We start from the raw sequence: 22,068 nt of genomic DNA, 5'->3' as shown, positions 1-22,068 counted from the left end.
GGTGTCGTCTTTCCTTGGTAGATTTCAAAATCGAGTACCAGCCCTTCAGATGTCGTTAATACTTCGTTCTTCAATCCAACTCCTCTAGATTTGTTAGGAAGGCTTTGTCTCACGGGGCAACGATCAGTAAGTGGGATCATTTGCTCATCTATGGAATAATTATCTCTTGGCTTTCTAGGAATGCTCCGACATGCCGATCTTACAGCTTCAATTAATCGATTAATCCTCCAAAAAACATTTGATTGTTTCCCTGCTTCTGTCACTTCATTTTCCTCCATAACATGGAGGCACATGCGCAATCTTGGATAACGTATGCAGCCCATCGCAATATTTATGCCAAAGAAATTCTTTATTTCACCAATTGTAGTCCCCGGTGGTTTTCCTTTCGAAAACATATGGTATCTGTTTGTGTATTCCGCAACGCGTTTGAAAAAGTTGTCATTAAAATATTTATAAAAATAGTATATTATTTAGGGGACTCCACATCTATGTTAACTTCCACAGAAATGGAAGCACTCTCTTCCAGATTTATTTGAAATGGTCTTTTCCTCCAAATTTCGCGGCGATTGCTGTTTTCATTTGGTGGTTCCTCAGTACCATACCTTCGCCATTCCCTTCGTCACTGTCATTACTTTCATCATTTACAGATTCACTGTGCGCGCCAGGTAACTCCCAAGTAGCATCTCGAAGATCATCATCGCTACTAAAGTCCTCCAAATCCGAGTCTAATGTGCACCCAATATTTCGTCTTCAGCTCGGATTGAAAAAAAAAAAACAAATATTTCGCTAAAAAAGTCCTAAGACGCACAATTTTGTTACTTCAAACTAAACTGGCTGTACATTAATTAGCGTCACAAAAATACACTTAATTTCACTTTTTAATTAAAACTTCTTTTGTTATTATTATCATAACACATTTTTTAAATATAATTTTCTCGGTTTACACAATTGAAATAATTTTTCTAACTTACTCTTTCGATTCATTTTTGCAAATGATTGAAATGCAACATCAAAATAGCGAAATTCGCGAAAAATAACGGACACCAATAACTGTTCGTTGTGTTTTTATTAAGAAAATAGCTCGCACAATTTTGCATATCAGGTCCTGACGGAATCCCATCGGAGGTGCTGAAAGTCATCGCAAACGAACGTCCGCAAGTACTGCTAAACATGTATAATGTCTGCTTATGCGAAGGAATCTTCCCAAAAATCTGGAAGAGGCAAAAGCCCCATCAGCGTACCGCCCCTTGTGCATGCTCGACACGACAGGGAAACTGTTAGAAAGACTGCTGAAGCCACGAATAGCAGCAGCGATAAGCAAATCGGGTGGCCTCTCAGATAGGCAACACGGTTTTAGGCAACGCAGGTCGACAACCGGAGCAATTGAGGATGTAGTGAAGAGTGTAGAAAAAGCACGGAGCAGAAATCACTTCTCCCGACCGATCGTGCTCTTAGCCACGATTGACGTAAGAAACGCCTTCAACAGCGCAAGATGGGAGGATATGATTGACGCACTTGAGAAGCGTTACAAAATACCTCAATACCTGATGAAGATGATCCGTAGCTACCTCAAAGATCGTGTACTCATTTACGACACAAGTAGAGGACAACGGACAAAAGTGCTAACTTCAGGTGCGGCCCAAGGTTCAATCTTAGGCCCTGATCTCTGGAACGTCAGCTACGACGGCATCTTCAACATCGATATGCCCGACGAATGTTATCTAGTAGGATATGCGGACGATGTTGCAGCAGTAATTACCGCACGCGACTTAGACGCGGCAAGACGGAAACTCTCACAGACGTTGATAAGAATCAAGACATGGCCCGACTCGCACGACCTTATCTTGGCTCCGGAAAAGACGGAACTAATTCTACTTACGAGGGCGCGCATACCTCTAGAAGTAATAATGCCGGTCTACACGGAGAATATAAGGACTTCAAAAGTGGTGAAATACCTGGGCATCAGACTTGACAACAAGCTGACTTACTGGGCACAAATCCAACACGCTGCTGAAAAATCTGCCAAAATAATCACAAACTTATCACGATTAATGGCTAATATCGGAGGCCCCATCGCAAGCAGGCGGAAGCTGCTCATGGACACAACGATATCCATCTTGCTATACGGCTGTGAAGTATGGGCGGACACACTCAAATCAGAATGTCGTCGGAAGATTCTTGCCAAGGCCCAAAGAACTGCTGCCCTCCGCGTTGCCTCAGCTTACCGCACGGTATCGGAAGCAGCAGTACTTATCATCAGCGGTACTATACCCATAGATCTCCTAGCGAGGGAACGAAAAGAACTATGGGACCTCAAAAAGAGCGAGACAAATGACACAGACGACCACACATGCGACCGCACAAATACCAGAAGGCAACAAGCTCGAGCACGCACACTCCAAATATGGCAAGAGCGCTGGGCGTCAGAGGCGAAAGGAAAATGGACAAAGAGACTGATACCAAACATAGATAAATGGTATGACAGGAAATTCGGTGAGGTGAACTATTACATCACCCAGATGCTATCTGGGCATGGGTACTTTTATAAATACCTCAACAAAATAGGGAAAGCAGAAACTGCTGAATGCATCTACGGAGATGCACCCATTGACGATGCTGATCACACATTTTTCAAATGTGAGAGGTGGACATCAGAGCGCACAGCAATAGAAGATAGGCTAGGCCCCTTAAAAGCAGACAACATCATCCAAAAAATGGTCGAAAGCGCAGAAAGCTGGCAATTTATTGACACGTACGTGGAGCGCATCCTACGTGCCAAGAAATTTGACATGGATAGAGATGATCAATATACATACATCCATCCTACCTGAGTAGAAGATGAGCCGATAGCGTGATGCTGGCTCCAAAATTGGCGACCCTGGACGCAGGGGGAGTAGAAAAGGCTTCTTTCTGAACAGAACGCCTACTTGGATCTCCTCTGCCTACGATGAAATACTACCGTAGTCCCGGGGCAGAGGAAACATCCGGGAAGGAATGGGGAGGGATTGTTTTAGTGGCTACACCATTCGACGCAGTAGACGACGGTTACTGTAAGTGCGAAGGCATTTTGAACCCTACCTCACCGCCAAAAAAAAAAAAAAAAAAAAAATTTTGCATATCAGGTTAAATTGCACCAGCGCAGATATTTTCGGAAATATTAGAATTTAAACTTACACGCACAATTGTGCGTACACGGTCGGAAAGGGTTATTTTGATTTTAGTACTTAAACTTTTATATTATATAATTTAAAAGGGTATTTATAATTGTACGAGTAAGTAGAGCGTCAGTACCGCCAAAATGCTTTGTTACGTCTTTACTCAATGGAATGGATGATGATAAAAGATGGTCTGAAGTAAAACTTTTAAAAACCGACAATCCCGATTTTTTCCACAACACGGTGTAAGTAATTACCACTAATTCCTGCCTATGGCATGTGATTTGGCTTTTGAATCGATATAAACCAGAAAACTTGTTACACACTTTTTGGGTGTTTGGCCAAGCTCCTTCCCCTATTTGTGGCATTTCATCTTGCAGTTGTTCCCAAATGGAGGCACCTATAACTTTAAGCAGACTCCGAACGGCAGATGGTTTTTGCGAGAAGCTTTTTCATGGCAGAAATACACTCGGAGAGCTACCGGCTTTAGAGAAAACGTTTTCCATCAATTGCTGTTGCGTACCCAACCCATTCGGCTACGACTTGTTATCTCACCTTTATTTATAGGACATTACGCATTTCGAAATGGACCGGATTTTATATATTTTCAAAGATTTTAGTTTATTAGGTGCTGTCCTATATACAGTAAAAGTGCAGAGCTGCGTTTTCCTTCTTCCTGATTTAAGGAAGGTAAAAGAGATTCAACCCCTTTTTAAAGAAGAAAAATACTTAAAGTGCTCAATACAACCATTGAAAAAATCTAATTCTTCGCTACTTTTATGGTAAAAGAAAAAATTTCGATTGAAATTGAAAATATCTTAGACCAACACCTTATAATCAACCAGAATTTTGAGTAAGAGCTTAAATGAAGTGTATTTATTCAAGAAACATACATACAGAATAGCAAAACAGAGCTTTGGTCTTTGAAAAATGGAATTGAAAATGCATTGTATGTATGTATATGTACATATAATGAACCATATACTCGTATATTAGCTTTCGTCTACGAAATAGTATCTGATTACAAAACATATTTGGAGACGATTTTGCTTGCATACTTCGAGGCATTGTTTACATATTTCCACAAATATGTTTATGTTTGTATATATAATATATATACATATCACTCAACTTCCACATCTTTTATTCAATAGGAGCTGAACGTACGTACCCAGCGGGGAAAACCTGAACTAGTGAAACAGACTCTTGGTTAAGAATCAATAAGATTGCACCATATGTGAATCATAAAAGCGTGGCAATAGAGGGTTAGCTTAGATTTGGGATGCAGTAAAATGGGAAAATTATGCTTTCTTTTTAAGTCACACGCTATTTTGACACTTAGGCTCAATATCATATCTCTGCAATAACTTTGGAAAGGTAAAACAGTGATGCTCCTATTAAAAAAATATTATATAAAAATAAGGCATTAAGTTGTATATAAATAAAATAATAAATATTAAAAAAATATATAATAATAAAAATAATTGGCGCGTACACTTCTATAGGGTGGGCCATGTAAAATTTGCTTTTTAATCGGCTATAAAAAAAAATTAATTAATATTTTTTCAAACCTTTTGTTTTATTTTACGGATTGAACATTGTGATGAATAAAAAATAATATCGTTCAAATGACTGCCTCGACTGGCTTTACAATAGGCCATTCGATCAACCCAATTTTGAGCATATTTTCGATTGTTTGGGTTCGAATTTCATGAATGGCAACTTCGATTTCGTGTTTTAAAGCATCAATCGTCTCTGGATAGTTCGCATAGCACTTGCCCTTAAGGGATCCCCACAAAAAATAGGCTAACTGGCTTAAATCACAGCTTCGAGGCGGCCAATTGATATCGGAATTCAAAAACTGTAGCCAAAAGTTCGAGTGTAACTTTGGCAGTGTGACAAGTTGCACCGTCCTGTTGAAACCAAATGTCGTCCATGTCATCGTCTTGAATTTTTAGAAACAACTCGTTAAGCATGTCACGATAACGCTCGCCATTTACTGTAACCGCGGCTCCTCGCTCATTTTCGAAAAAAAATGGCCCGATGATGCCGCCAGACCAAAAACCGCACCAAACAGTGACTTGTAACGTGTGGATTTTCTGAGCCCCAAATCCGACAATTTTGCCTATTGATGTGAAAATCAGAAAAGAAGAAGAAGACTCACCACTTTGGAAATAGGTTTTCAATATTTCCCAATTTTGTTCAAGCGTATAGCGTGCCATTTCGTAAATGTCACACCTTTAAGTAAATTACGAACGCATTTGATATGTCATTTGTGTTACCATTCTCAAAAAAATAGGTGGTTCAAAGAGCAAACGCTATATGTCCCACCCTGTATTAGGTGCTTCGCGCTAGTCAGGTTTTTTTACAACTCTGAATGTTACAAATACCGTAAATGATGTAAATATATGTGGTGTACAGTTTTACACACAGTTTTATGATGCTTATGAAGGTAGTTTTTATGAGGAGCTTTTTCTTAAAAGAAGTACACTCAGAGGTTTGAAATTGGTATTTCGTGTACGAGTTTTCGGACCTGTTACTTTCACCAATAGTTGACATCGGCTTTTTTCGATTAATGAGGAAAAATAGGTGATGAATGCGGTACTCAAAGCTTTATGCTAGAAAACCCAACAAAATTAATTAAATTAAAGACTAGGACCTGCTAATATTATTGTCTATTTTAATATTTGTTTTTCTACTGGTTCGGAGCGTTAACATTACTCATATCCAAATATGTATGACAGGACCAATTCGAAACTCGTAAATTTCCCTGCAGAGCATGTTCTCTTTCGCTATGAATTACAACTCGTGCCTACAAGTGCATATATTCATTGCAAGGAAGAACAACAAGTGGTTGAAATTTAGACAATGACGAGCAACAATAGCAGTCAAATGCTACGAGTACGAGTATGTATAATAACCACTCTACCGAGACTGACAAGAGAGGGAGGAAGGGTAGTAGATAGGGAAACAAACCATCACTACCCCAATGAAACTTATGGAACTCAGGCGCAAAGCCTAAAACAACTATACTCTTTGAGGTGAAATTGATCAAGTGAAATGAATTCAGTCGCGTTGAAAATAGTGAATTGCCACAAAATGGACGCCCGGTAGGGGCATAATGTTTGAAACCACTACTATGTACAATGGGATGTAATGAAAGTGTGGGGTTTGCTTATTGGAGAGAGGAAATACTATAAATGGAGTGGAAGTACGATGGGAAACTTAATACTCAGGAGAGTTGTATAAATATACAGCATATTGAATAGAGATGGAGAAAAATGTATGTACACCTTCTTGGTTTGGCTGAAATTTTGTTTAAGCTCTTTATAGGGAGAGATGTATTGAGATTTGTTTTGTGATTAATTTTGTGATTTTTGGCATGGAAATTTATTTTCAAAATTTCTAGCTTGAAACCAAATATGTGTTGTTAAGAAAGGTGTTCGATTTGTAAAATAATGCTTCATATACCGTACGATCAAAAAGTATCGGGAAGGTGATGTTGACTGTTTTCTTCGATTGCCAAGTGCACCATGAGTATCTTCCATCGACCCAGACAGTCAAAAAAGAATATTACGAGGGGTGCCTTTTATATGTCGGGACTTGGCAACCCTGGTGTTGCAATCTGGCAACTGACAGCTGAATCGCAAAGTTTGACATTTTTTGGCTTTTACGTACTCACAACGTTTTGAAATACCAGCGCTATTTGTGTTGTTTACAGTAATTTAAAAGATTCATCTCGGTCCAAAAATGGAATTAAATCGTTAACATTTTCGTGCGATTATTTTTTACAACTTTCGACGTGGATTAACTCAGCAACATTGCATGGATGAACTTAATTCATTTTTTGGCGATGAAGCTCCATCAAGGACCAGTGTTTATCGATGGTATGGTGAATTCAATCGTGGTCGTAGTTCACTCCAAGACGAATTTCGTGAAGGTCGTCCAAAATCAGTTGTTGTTCCGAAAACCATTGATGCTGAGCGCGAACTGATATTGCAAGATCGTCATGTGACCTATCGTGAGATTGAGACAATCTTAGACATTAGTGTGACCAGCATACATTCAATATTGCATAAACATTTGACTGTCAAAAAAATTTGTTGGCGTTGGATCCCACACAATTTGTCAATCGCTCAAAAAAAGGTTCGTGTCGATTGGTCGAAGGAAATGCTCAAAAAATACGATCGGGGGGTTTCGAAACACGTCTATGACATCGTGATAGGTGATGAATCATGGATTTACGCGTATGATCCCGAAAGTAAACAGCAGTCGACTGTATGGGTGTTTCAAGATGAGCCAAATCCAACAAAAGTTGTTCGCGCACGAAGCACTTCCAAGCAAATGGTCGCCTGTTTTTTCGGAAAAACTAGACATGTCGCAACCGTACCACTAGAACAACGCAGGACAGTAAATTCTGAGTGGTACACAACCATTTGTTTGCCAGTTGTCTTCCAAGAAATTAGGAAAACCAATCGCCAAAGACGGATCACTCTTCCCCAGGACAATGCGAGCTCTCACACATCGGCTCAAGCAACTGCATTTTAGAGCACCCAAAACATCGAATTAATGGGTCATCCGCCGTATAGTCCTGACTTGGCACCGAATGACTTCTTTTTATTCCCGTACGTAAAAAACAAACTGAGAGGTCAACGTTTTTCGACACCTGAAGAAGCGGTTGCGGCATTCAGAATGCATGTTTTGGAGGTACCGCATTCAGAGTGGCAAAAGTGCTTCGACAATTGGTTCAAACGCATGCAAAAGTGTATAGATCTTCATGGAGAATATTTTGAAAAACAATAAAGTGATTTTCGATGATTAAAATTTGTTTTTGTTCTCTAATCCCGACATATAAAAATCCCCCCTCGTATTTATCCGTTTTGAAGCGTTTGAGAGATGCTCTACGTCGCAAACGGCCGGAAATGAGGGAAAACAATTCTTGAATTTTGCAGGATGATAGCGCGTCATCGCACCGAGCCAAAATTGTGTAGGATTATGTGACCAAAAACCAAGTAAATACCATCGAGCAAGCACCGTATTTACCAGATATGGCCCCGTGCGACTTCTTTTTGTTTCCCAAGTTAAAGTTACCACTTTGTGGAAGGAGATTTCAGTCGATAGAGAAGATCAAAGAGAATGAGACGAAGGACCTGAGGACCATCCCTTCGTCGGCCTACCAGGGGTGCGTGGAGGGCTGGGTTAAACATTGGCACATGTGTGTTGCTTCAAATGGGTCATTTGAAGGAGATAAAAAAAATTTGCTGAAACTTAGCCCTGATTTGTTTTATTTAAACATTCCCGGTACTTTCTGATCATAGGGTACACTAAGGACTACATTCTTATGAAGGCAAGAGCACAAAAGTAATTACCTTCGGCGAACTATCTTTGTTGTCGAGCGTGCCTTAATGTTGGCGTGTGTGAACACTGTGAGTTGGCATTTTAACTGAAAATTTTCTAACAGGTAAGCAATAATCGATTAGCGCTTTTCTCACTGAATATTTAGGTCAGCGCTGGACTATTGCTGTTGCTGATGTTGCTCATACATGAAATGGAATTTCACATTTCGCTTAAATTTCTATTTCGATTTTGTTTTTACTTTATTTTTTCTTCTCACTTAGGAAACATTTAGATACTACTTTGTGGTTGTTGTTGTTGAATCGATTTTCTTTTTAAACATGAATGCACGCGAACAAAATACAAAAGAAGAAAAAAATAAATAAATTTGCTTACCAAAAACAAAAGTTCATTTGGTTTTGCTTTAAATAACTGGAATTGAGCTGTGGTTTATTTTTCGTTATAGTAACCATGATGATGATATTGAAGCATGAAAATTGTTAAATATTTACAGCGATACGGACACATAACGTATATGTGCACACATAAATATGTAACCACATACCATTTAATGGCTTTTGCAAATTCTGACCATGCACTGAAATGGAATGTGCAAAACTTCACTAAAACGCAGTAATTTTTCAAATAAATATTATTTGCAATTAACCTGAATAGAACGGCAAACAATAATTAATTATAATTGAATGTAAAATGCAATGTATCATTATTTAAGATATAATAATTAATTTCCTGTTTGTTAATGAGCATAATTCATAAAAGTATTTGCGGCTAGTTTTATCATTTATTAGTGTACTGACAAAATTCGCTCTATAGACCAAATTTAAATACAACTGTCTCGATCGAGTAATAAATTAAACATTTTTGATCACAAAACCCCGTTGCTCGCAAAGCTCGTTGCCAAATAATTGGCAGCATACGAAGTTTCTCCGAATTATGAAAGGAATGGGAAAAAGGGAATAAAAATTCCTTGTCCTGAATAAAAATTCAATTGAAATGTAATAGTTGGAAGCTAGGGTGTTTTTTTTAGAGGTTAGGTTTTCAAGTTGGCACTACTTTTTTCGTAGATGGTCTTTTTGACAGCTGTCACTTGATTTATGCTCAGTTTGGTTTGCCATTTCATAGTGAATATACTTACACCTGAACAACGTTTGCAAATCGTGCAAATTTATTACGAAAATAATGGTTCGGTTCGCGCGACGCATCGCGCGCTGCGTCCAATATTCGGTCGACATAATCGTCCATCAGAGTCACTAATTCGATTAACCATGGATCCGTTTCGCACCACGTTTGCTCTAGTGGATAATACGCATCCTCAGAGACGTCGTACAGTGCGCACCGAAGACGCTATTGCTGCTGTGGAGCAGAGTATCGAAGAAGACCCGAATGAGTCCATCCGCCATCGCGCGCAGCAATTGGAGATGTGCCCATCCACTTTATGGAAGATTTTGCGGAAGGATCTTGGTTTGCGGGCTTACAAAATCCAACTCGTGCAAGAATTAAAGCCGAACAACCATCAAGCGCGTCGCACGTTCGGTGAATGGGCCCAAAACGAGATGGCCACCGATCCCGATTTTCACAAGAAAATTTTGTTCAGCGATGAAGCTCACTTTTGGTTGAATGGGTATGTCAATAAGCAAAATTGTCGCATTTGGAGTGAACGTAATCCACAAGCCATTGCTGAGACGCCGTTACATTCTCAAAAAGTCACTGTTTGGTGTGCTCTATGGGCAGAGGGAATCATTGGTCCATATTTCTTTAAAAATGAGCCGGCCATAATGTTACAGTCAATGGAGAGCGCTATAGAGCCATGATTAATGACTTTTTCGTGCCTCAATTGGACGATGTTGATGTGGACGACCTTCGGTTCCAACAAGACGGCGCCACATGCCATACAGCCAACGCAACAATCGATTTATTGAAGGAAACTTTTGGTGAGCGCATTATCTCGCGCCGTGGACCTGTGGCGTGGCCTCCAAGATCGTGCGATATAACACCGCTGGACTATTTCTTGTGGGGCTATGTGAAGTCGCTTGTCTACGCAGATAAGCCCGAGACGATTGACGTCTTGGAAGAGAATATTCGGCGCGTTATTGCTGACATACGGCCCCAATTGCTGCAAAAAGTGGTCGAAAATTGGGCCTCTCGGCTGGAATTTATTCGAGCCAGCCGCGGCGGCCACTTGCCCGAAATCATTTTTAAAACATAATGGCAAACCCTTATCTTTATAATTAAGCTAAATTCTTGGCCATAACATTAAATTATATACGTTTTATTTCATCTTGAAAACCTAACCTCTAAAGAAAACACCCTTCATATATGCATATATTTGTATTTAAAAAATGTGCTGAGTGTTTGCTAACTGCATATTTTTATATGACATTAAAATTAATAGTCCAAAGGTGGAAACAGTAGGTCATTAGCTTAACGAGCTAACCTGATTCGAAGTTACGAATTACAATTACAACTACATGAATTTACACACAGGGACTCGTATACGTAAATATGTATGAATATTTTTAGACCCGCACATTTCCAAGAGCATTTGCCATTTTGTTCACATACCTGTTGTATGCAACAACATAAAATATATGTAGAAACAATTATAGACATATGTATATATATATGTTTATATGTATACACCAAAACGCTTAGAACTAAGAGAGGAACCGATTTATCCATATATGTATATTGCTCTCCGGCATAAAAAGGTACTTTTCAGAAAGCAAAATGCAAAATGTCCCTGTTAAATGACAAATCATGCAAAAATAATTAAATTTGGCACAAATAATGAGCCCAAGAAACGAAATGCGATGTAATTACAATTTTAAAAATTGGGTAACTTTCGGTAAATCTCGATAATGACTGAATTAAAATTCCCCACACATATAGCTCCCCACCCTATTTAATATAGATCCAACATAAATATTATTGAGGTCGGATAAAAGCCGCGCTCATTTTTCACATGTTGGAGTTAAATTTCCACCCGTCCGTCTGACTCTCATTGTCCATGAGATTGTTTGCTTCTAAAAATTAACTACCAGCCCAAATAAAATGTTACTAAAGTGTGCGCGGTTACATACATTGTGATCCCTCCTTTTTTTATTTAAATTCATGTTGCATGGATACCATCCCTGGAGCCTACAAAAATAATTAATTAACGTGTGACAACAACTGGTTGCGGTCTCAAGAGGATTTTCATTTTCGTTTATTCTGTTCTACATACATGCACACATACGAGTACGTGATTTTGTAATGAAACGTCTGACTAAATTACGAACGCAGGAAACCACTAAATTCCACATCACTGAGCACGCAAATTAGTGAACCCAACCGCAAAAAATTTTTTGTCCAAAAATAGTCAGTTTGAGCTTTTGGTTTGTATTGAAAAAATATTTGTTTTCTCAATAAGCAAAAATCTGCATATGCGTTACAAATTTGGGTAAAAGAGTTGGTATTTTTTCCGCTTGATATAAAAAAACTGGTACTCAGTGGTTGAGTGGGCCACTCTCCAAGCCAATCGTACGCAGTAAAATATGCACATTTTTGTGTATGTGTGTGCGTGTGTGAGGGCGTAGGCATCGAGATTTATTTTTGCTGCATATGCTCAGGCACAAATTCAAGGCGTGCTGCCCCTCCATTTTGTGGGGGAAACCTAAAGCTTTATGCCGCCTCCGAAATGTAGATATTTTTTTTAAACTTAATCTTTGGAGCAGATTTTCTCAATTGTTTTCGCCTGCCAAAAGGCAGGACGTTTTTTATAATTTATAATTTTGTTGCTTCCTTTGATGGTGGACATCGTATCCGGAATCAACCATTCATGATAGTCACGGATAAGCCCACTCAGCTATGATAGCCGCCCCTTCAAGACTACTGCCGTGCTTTTAAAACTGGGACGAAGTAACACTCATCACATGACTCCAAAGGCCGTCTTATTCCACCAATTGACAAATGGGTCCAAAGGAATATCGGGAAAGCGAACTACTTCTTAACTCAGTTGCTCTCGGCCCACAGATACTTTCGGAGATATCTATACCGCATGGGCAATGTAACCGATTCCAAGTGCATATACTGCGAAGCGCTGCGCGATGACGCTGAACACACGTGTTTTAGTTGTAACAGATAGCTTACGGAAAGAAATATTCTCAGGGAGTAGATCGACGACATCGCACCGAGCAATATAATCAGCAAAATGCTCGAACGCGAGGATAGCTGGATCACGGTAAAGAAATACATCGAGAGCGTACTACGGAAAGAAAAGATTGACCTAGACACAGTGCAACAAAATGAAGTCGCACTGATAGAGACCCAAGAAGACGAGCCTATAGCATGGCTACAAATATGATGGACCCAGACGTGAATGAATAGAATTGGTCCTTTATGGATGCCGTTCTGGGCCCTCCTGAAGTAATATAGAAAGCAGTTCCAGGAAGGGTACCTCCCTAGAAAGAGAGGAGGGATCGTTTTAGTGGCCACACTACACGACGCAGTTGACGGTCGCTGTAAGTGGGAGGGCATTTTGAACCCTACCTCGCCCACTAAAAAAAAAACAAAATCAAAAAACAAAGCCGTCCTAGAGCAGTTATCGTTTATCTCGCCCCACAGAACGATCATATGCACTATTATACCTCAAAGCCATCAAATTAATTTGGAGTTCAACTTTCAAAAAGTATTCCAGATCCATGTAGTTACATTTAGAGATTTGGCAAGGAGCAAATTTTAACGTGATGCATTCAACAGTAATGCTTGCATTTGCCTGGGTATTCAATCAGTGCCCTTCCATTCTTCCATTCCCCAAACATTTGCATTCCTTTCCGTATTAAGGAATTCAAGTGTAAGTTAGCTGAGGTTAGGAATATGTGGAAATTTGAATGAACGTCAAAATTCCAGGTTGGTGGGGTTTCCAGTTAAGGGCTCTCATTGATGGTCACACGAGTTGCTCTCTATGCTCTATATGATCTCGATTTTTTCTAGAAAATAATTCCAGCATCTCTTGGATCACTAACAGAATATCCGAGGTTAAATATTCAAACATAAGTTTAAGTAGCCCAAGGCAAAATTGTTATCTTTTCAACTCAGAGAATGTGTTGTAGAGTTTAAATTTGACACCAAGTTAACTGACTCGATCATACGAATATTTCGGATTTTTAGTTTTCTAACTCTTTGTCTCGATTCCGATTTTCTATTTAAAATTGAAGGCTTACTGCACAAAAAAATGGAATTATAGAGATGAATTAAAATGTAATAATTACTATGGAGTAATTAATAATTACTGTCACAGAGCTAGCAAATTAAGTCACAAAATAAATAACCTTTCGCTGAGCAAGTTAGTTATATACTATATTATATTATATATATAGTTATTGAACCCTTCATAAACAGTTAACTCTGCGTTAAAAAAGTAACCTTCAGTTTTGCAAGAGGACCTTATTGTGGCTTTCTGCGTCATGTCCACACTTCGTAGGCAATCGAATGCTCATAAGAGTATTAGCCAAGGGTAACTGATATCGGCTCTATCGAGGATCGTACCATCCAGCCTAACGCAGTCTACACCTTTTTCGGGTTTCCCGAGCCGCATTAAATTTAACCATTAGTATAAAAGCTGAATATACTTTCCAATTAATACTACTTAATTTTTTCATGTGATCTATTCCATTTCAATCCTCCAAGCTCACGTGTCGGAACATGTGCCAATATAAGTAAAATATTTGATTTCTCTTACATTTGAGGTGATGTACCCATAAAATTATATGGGACTATGTGCCGTATAGGAATCAAATGATCAAATATATTACTCGTATATATACATATACAGGGTGAACGATATGAAGTGTTACCTATTCAAAACACCATAACTTTTTTGTGTGAAATTAGTTTTTATTGATTTCAAAGACAAAATTGTTCAAACATATTTACAATTTTAAGATATATTCACTTTAGCTCGATATGACCACCTTTTGCCTTGACTATAGCCTTCAAACGGTCAAAAAATGAGTTGCATACTGCACGAATGTGATCTTGAGGTATTTTGGCCCATTCTCGTATAATCGCTTTTTTCAGCGCATCCATACTGGCATATTTTTTAGTCCTCACCTTGCTCTCCAAAATGGCCCAGATGGAATAGTCCGTCGGATTTGCGTCTGGCGAATTCGAAAGCCATTGTGTGGACGAAATGAAGTGTGGAACATGATTTTTTAACCATTCTTGGTTCACACGAGCTTTATGAGACGGTGCCGAGTCCTGTTGGAAAGTCCATGGTCTATGACCGAAATGTTTGCGTGCCCACGGCTCTAAAGCAGCTTCTAAAACATTTTCCCGATAATAAGTCGCATTCACTTTGACACCAGGCTCGATAAAAACGATTGGAGAGCGTCCATCACCGGTCACTGCGGCTCAAACCATTACTTATGATGGGAAATTGCTTTGAGTGACCATACGTAGGCTCAAATTCTCGTATGAGCGTTCGGCCAAGTAAACCCGATCGTTTTGAGTGTTTATGAACTGCTCAATTGGGACATTTTTTTCATCAGAAAACACAATGTTAGGAAATTCGCCACGTTCGTGCAATCGCAACAACTCCTTGGCTCTTTCGCACCGAACTTTTTTTTGCTGGGGTGAAAGATCGTGTGCTTTTTGGAAGTTGTAAGCCTTGACCTTGAGCTCATTTTTCAATATACGTCGAATGCTGTCTTGCGATATTTTCAGTTCTTTGGCCATTTTCCTTCCACTTCGACGTGGATTTCGTTCAAGTCGAGCCTTCACTTTCCGAACCATTTCTGGCGTTGTTGCGGTTTTTTTTTGGTCTACCTCCATAGCGTTTTGTATCATTGTAACGTTTTATAGTGCGATACACAAATATTTGATTCACTTTGAGGTGAAAGTTGCTAATTTCATATTTCATTAAAAATTTTTTAAAATTATAAACACTCCTCTATAAGTTTTAAACCTTGTACACACTTTTTCAAAATTTTCAAAATTTTACCCAAAATTTTTAGAATTTTTCTGCTCATAAAGCTCATAAAAGTTTTGAATCAATTTCAAATGACTGCAAAATTAATAAGTGCTTTGCTCGATGTTTGGTCTACCTCTTCCTCCAATTTGTGGCCCTCACTTTACCTTGTTCCACTATTATTCCTCTTCCTGAAAATTTTCGACCTCTGCAACCACTACTGGGTCGAAATTTTGGAATATGATCTGTTATGTCACAACTCATATTGGGTTATAAGTGGGGGCCGAATTGAATAATAAGTACGATTTTGCTAAATGTGCCGACACCAGCGTCCCCTAGTGGTTAATACTTGGGTTTAAAATTTAATATTTAATATGTCCTCAAATAACTTCTACCGGATAGTTAGATAAAGTGTTTCCTTTGAAAACACTTAGTTAGGTTTTTTACTTACAATAAACTTATATGAGTTTAAAAAAGGCCATTATTTCAAAATCCCCGACCGATACTTAAATTTTATGTGCGTGTTAAATTTCTGTACAATTTTATGTGGTTGAATGTGTGGATGTGCTACCAAAAAGAGTTACATGTAGATGGGCGGCTTCTCGTTTCAATATTTTGCATTCGCCCTCCCCTACTGCTAAATTTACGTGCATATTAGGTGAAATGAAAAGTTCCCAAGCTTTTTTCCTTTTAATTTGACGATGAAGTTAAAATACTTATCTCGAACTTATGGAAATGGTTTCAGATAGTTATCTGAATAATTTTTAACTCCTGGGCAATGGAATAAGTGTCCACCTTTCAGTCAGACTCGAAGATTTCCATGATTTTAAGGATACGAATGAAGTCCGAAATACTTGGAATCAACGCTTTGCTGTTGCATTCGATACCATATTGGTCGCAGAGATATTGAAGAATGTATACAATTTTTTTTAGCTTTATTTTGGAAAGCTGCAACACATAAAAACTTTTTGTAAGCGTTACGTCACCTTTGCATCATTGTATAGTTAGTATGACTCGTTGCATTGTGAGATATGACTCACGAAACATGTGTAGCGTGAAACATGCAGAACATTTGAATTCACCCAATATGTACGTGACAATGTATGTATCCTAGCCATTACGCATACGCCATGGCGTTTCGTGCAACATTCTAGCCTACCACGCGCTGTTGAGTGTTGTGGTTGCATTTTGTGTTGCAACTCACAGTAGGTGGTGAAAACTCCTACAGTTATACAGACATATATACGCCTGCACGGGAAAAAGTGCGAGACTAGGTAAACTTCGGTAAATTCGTTATTTTCGTTTTTAAACCTACACCAGCAATTTCGGCACGCAATGTATAAGCACACACGAACCAGCTCGTACTATGGCGATATAATCGAGTGTATTGTGAAGTTGTACCTCTAGCCTACGGAATTAATTCCCAAGTGTATATTGCATGATTTTTCAACTAAGTAAATAAAATAAAACTAAAAAAATAAGCTTTACTTTGTAAGTTTTAACTTCTCATTTGCTGTGCGTGCTTTTCATGAATTTTACTTTTCCATATTCCTACATGCCTACATATTATATATATTTGTGTATGTATATGCGACAAATGCTGCATGCATTTTTAATCTGCTTGATGTTTCTTTTTGTTTTCTCCATATCCATGCGCCTTTATAAAACTTTTACTTTATGTAATTTGTATTTTGTACGGCGGGCGCAATAAATAAAGTAGCACAGCACGAGTTGCATAAAATGGCATACACGCACACGCATCTACTATATGTGAAATGTTGTTGTGCGAGTGTTTCTTTGTGCTTCAATCAGCTTTCAGTGGTGGCTTTATGTGAAGTTTTAAACGAGTTAGTGACATACCAACATCTGTTCAGGCTATGCCAACGCACTCGCCGTCTGTCGTTCACATGCAAGCTGTTTGCGTGATTGACGTACAAGCATTGCTCCTGAAACATTTGCAAGTGGTGGTAATTTATTTTTAGTGCAAATGAACAATGGTGGGCGGACATGTACGGACAGTGGATGTGAATTCTTTTCTGCAGAATTGTAAAATGTAGATAATAGGGTGCGAATGTAGGTAAAGTTTTATTTGCAGTTAGGACAATAATCAGAACATATGTTAGTTTAAGGTTGCAAAAAAATATGTGTCTAATTTCTCTCATGAAAAATTGATAAAGAAATTATCATAAAGGAAGAGGCCACGGAGTTATCAGATGATGTTTTTAGGAAATTCGAACAAAAGCTCCGGTTTTAAATCTTCGTAGTATCTTCGAAAGAGATTTTCGCATTATGTTCCAGATACGAAATCGTACTAGTAGTTCTGTCTCAATAAAGTGTTTTTTTCTAGATGCGCGGATAGCATTTAGCGCGTAATTTATGCCTTAACCAAAAGTGTTGTTAAAGAACTGCTACAGACTTGACGACACTTTTGAATTCTTTCGAAAAATTTTTTATATAATTCAGCTCCGCATTATAGATTTTTAGACCCTTCTCCTATTCGTAATATGGAAGTGGTGATAGCCTTCCTATCTCACCTGTAAGTCTGAGAAGGATGCAAAAGACCTCATTAGATAATAGTTCACGATTTAAAGCAATTCCTTTTTATACCAGCGGACACTTGTGCACAAGGGTATTATAATTTTATTACACACCGGTTGGATGTGTTTGCAGCATATGGAATCGGGATATATGTAAACAGAAACATCAGATACAAGGTGGCGCAAAATTGATCAAAAATTTTTTGTTTGAATCATTTTTCACAAAATAAAAAAAAACATTCCCCATAAGCTTAAGGATAAGTATCCATTTGTATCAATGCAACTGCCTAATTCACAAGTGTCAAGTATGATTGACATCTGAGACCATTTCCAAAAATTATAATTCTTCCGATATGGTGATTAATATTGCGCCACCTTGTATCTATGTTAAGCTGGCCGATGTTATAAACTATAATTCGAAAATAAATTTAGATATTTTTGCGAGCCTTAGGAAGGTAACTTACCTTAATAGAAAGATGTTTATGCTAAAACTGAGCGAGAACGGCCAGTAACCACGCCCATCTTCTATAAAAGCTTAGTTAAAAAAAAAGCAAACTGTAGGTCTCTGTTACAAATGGAGCAAAATTACTCAAATTTGGTACAAATGACGTAATCAAGAAAATATTATTTGAAAAATGCCAATCCTTCAAACTTTCGTGCCCCCAGATATTGTAAGCGTGGTTTGAATATCGCAAGACATTCGCAAAGGAGATACTCTACAGTTGCCCTTGAGCTCTGCTACATTTCCTGCATTCCTCGCTGTCCGATATTGTTCACATCTTGATATTCCTGCAGATTCCGACAGATTCTCACATCTTGTCTTGAATTTTCTGATCATCTTTTCGTTCAGTTCGTAGTACATATAATATTCGTGTTGACTTTGGTATTACGTTGGCAAAATCTGAGGATAGAGAAAAATGGGGTCTTCTCTATATCGCCTTTTATCCCGTCCGCCTGATATTACAAGCTAAAACTTTCATTGTCTAAGAGTTTGTTTGATTCCAGAAACGAATAGCTAGTCCAAATGAAATTTTACTAAAAATTGCGCGGGTATATAAAAACCGGTCCAACCCGAATTCAACATGACCTTTCTTTCTTTTAGTTCATGGGCTGTTGTTGTTTCAAACCGAACTAGTCGAGCTTTATTCCTTCTTTACTGCAGCGATATCCAACTCAATTCGTCACCATCTTATTTACCGTTTATAGTTTAAATTTACATCGCGCTGCCTTTAACTTTTCACAGAATCTGGCTTAAGAATATGGAGCTGAGCCAAACATGATAGAGTACCCTATTTGTCGATGAAAGGTGTGAGAGTAACTTCGGCTGCACGTCATCAGCGATTTGGCAGCAGAATTCTGCCTATTCATTTCAAACGCTTTCTTAAGTTCAAATTATGCATACTTCGCATAAATTTTAAACTGTCAGATAAAAATCTGTTGAATGCGTTTTGCATAAGTCCGGAAATTAACACAACTATCGAAATATTAGGAGTCTTTTGTATTGTATTTACATTTTTCTGAAAATTTTGTGAAGTGGCATTTCAAATGCTGGTATTACTACACAACTGCACTATTTTTACAGACCTGCATGAAAAGCATATATTTATATTATTATGAAAATAATAAATAGTAATAAGCCCTGACAATCGGGATGTTCCATTATCCAAAAATATATAAAATCTACAGGATTTTTTTTTTGTATAACAATAATTTATCTATATAAGTACTTCTTGGAAAATTATAATATATTTGCAGTGCATTTCTTTTGGTCGTTCATTTTAACTTTGATATCTTTGCAAGATCCTACTCTTCTCCATACCATCTGCAGTGTAAATTAATCCGCTTTTACGAAAATACCAACAATTGGTGCGCTACAACAAATGGCGACGTTTAAATACAAAAAGTAGCTTTGATTCGCTGGGCTGTAAAATTAAGGGAATAATTTTTGTAGGTCTTACGCTGTAGCGCTGCCTACATGCGTACAAATATAGCAATGCTTTTCTCGATATGAAATAAAAACTGAGACAAAATCGAATAAATGCATGATTCAATAATAAAAGGTTATGAAAAGTTTGGCAACTGATTTTGTATGAAAGGGAAAGAGGGGCATAAGTTTATCCTATTTCTGAAAGGGTAGTAAAAAATTGAAAAAAGGTCGATGTAAACCACTTAATAATTTCATGTTATTTTATGAATGGTACTTAATTATTTATTTTTTTATCTTAACCATTCCCGTGTATTTGTCACATATATATTTACAACGCATGGGGATGGCATCAATATGTGCCTAGTTACCGAATTCTTTATATATTACAGGTATATTCCATGGCATGCTTGTTTGTAAAGCTTTAATTTAGTAGTGTTTCCCAAAGTTCCTGACTTTCTTCAGGTTTTCAATAGGTAAATATCCTCAATCCAAAAGCTCGTAGTGTAACCAATATTTGGGACAAGTGAAACCACACAGAAATAAGATACAACTTAACTTGGTATTTCCAACTTAATTGTGGGATTTTAACAACTTCTACAACGTTCGCTTTGATAACCTATTTCTTGAAAACTTTAAGTTTCACACAAAATAAATATTTTCTCTATTCTGAGTGGACCTATGTATGTTAATCCATTACAAATTGCTTGTGTCATGTCGTTCAATGAATTGGTTTCGTTGGATCCAAATTTTTAAACTGCCCCTTAGAAAGTATTTTACTAATGTTGGGATTGAAGTTATCTAGTTTCTCAAGTCAGACCTTAAGACCAATTTTTTTCCAGGTGAAACACACGACAATCGGTATATGATCTATATCAAAAGGCATCAGAAGAGCAATGCTTCGTTCAATGAAAAATTTTAAAAATCTTACTAATCAAATATTTCAAAAGCGATTCAATTAATCTCAAATTTAAAAAGTTTGTGTAAAGCCACTGAACGATTAACAGACTGCTTGAAATAATAAATAGATAAGAAAATTGAATATGTAATGTTATATTTTTTTAAGAAATACTGATTCCTATATATGATTGCAGCCTTAAGTTTCCTGAAGTTGTGCGAATAATCAGACCTTGACGCTCTTCCAATCAGACGTTGTTGAGACGCAACGATGTAATGCGAGTAGTGGTTTTTTTTTCTTATATATAATGCCAACATAATCTCAGTTTCATCGTAAACAAATCGCTCTCGTATTCCCTGTTACGTCAGCAAATCATTCAAATTTGTTTCCTTCAAATTGCCGGAGAGCCGGTTAATGGTCTGATGTCAACCACACTTTCTGAATTTGTTTACCAATTTTTTTTTTTTTTTAATTAATTATGTTTTCCTACTGTGGTTGCGGTATAATTACAAGGTTCTATTCAAAACTATTGTTTATTTTGAAAACATTTCCATGTACTGCTTCAGCTCATATATTCTTGCTGTTACAAGATGTAATGATAAATTATAATTATCACCAAGGATTTTCAGTCACTAAAGGTTCCGTGATGATGAAATTCGTGTTTTAACTATCACTGAAGAAGTACTGATAGTGAAACGCGAATTTTATTTATTTTTTTGTGCATTATGCCTAACCTTGATAAAGAGTTATGAGAGCTACATATATGTAGACAGTGAATCACTTTAGCTCCCAATTACTCAATCGAATGTAGCTTCTTTTAGAAATAAAATATATTTGAGTACAGCTGCATTACTTGCATAACACTTTTTTTATGTTGCTTGAAGCTATAATGTTTTATTTACCTTTAGTTTTTGAAACTTAGCCTCAGCATCTTTATCGCCGTCATTTTTATCCGGATGAAACTGCAGAGCCAAAATTTTGTATTCAGCCTGAATTTGCTCAACCTGAAAAATAATGTTTAATGTATAATAAAAAAAGTTTAATGTATAATATAGGAATCAATATTTATAATACTAAAAAGTGGTATACAATTATATGTGATTTATATGTCTATCATATTAAGAACAATGTCTATGTTGAGAACTATTGCACTCGAAAGCTTTATGAATGTAAACGTCTAAATTATGTTGCATAGTATATAAGTAAATACCAGTAGTAAAAGTTTGTAAAAAGGTAACTATGAGATGCGTTTA

The 22,068-nt window shown here is 37.5% G+C and overlaps 1 protein-coding gene across 5 annotated transcripts in view; it reads right to left on the bottom strand.

The window, feature by feature from the left end:
* Positions 1-22,068, bottom strand: part of LOC128871995 (J domain-containing protein) — a 93,884-nt gene that overhangs the window by 9,896 nt on the left and 61,920 nt on the right. For all 5 annotated transcript variants that reach the window (XM_054114238.1, XM_054114242.1, XM_054114241.1 and 2 more), the window contains exon 3: positions 21,718-21,819. In XM_054114238.1, coding sequence (XP_053970213.1) covers positions 21,718-21,819 — 102 coding nt within the window. The remainder of the gene's footprint in view (positions 1-21,717; positions 21,820-22,068) is intronic.

The sequence above is a fragment of the Anastrepha ludens genome, chromosome 2 (genome assembly GCF_028408465.1).
Source record: "Anastrepha ludens isolate Willacy chromosome 2, idAnaLude1.1, whole genome shotgun sequence".
Classification (NCBI taxonomy): domain Eukaryota; kingdom Metazoa; phylum Arthropoda; class Insecta; order Diptera; family Tephritidae; genus Anastrepha; species Anastrepha ludens.
Note: the sequence above shows the minus strand (reverse complement) of the source record. Positions and strands in the feature narration are given on the sequence as shown.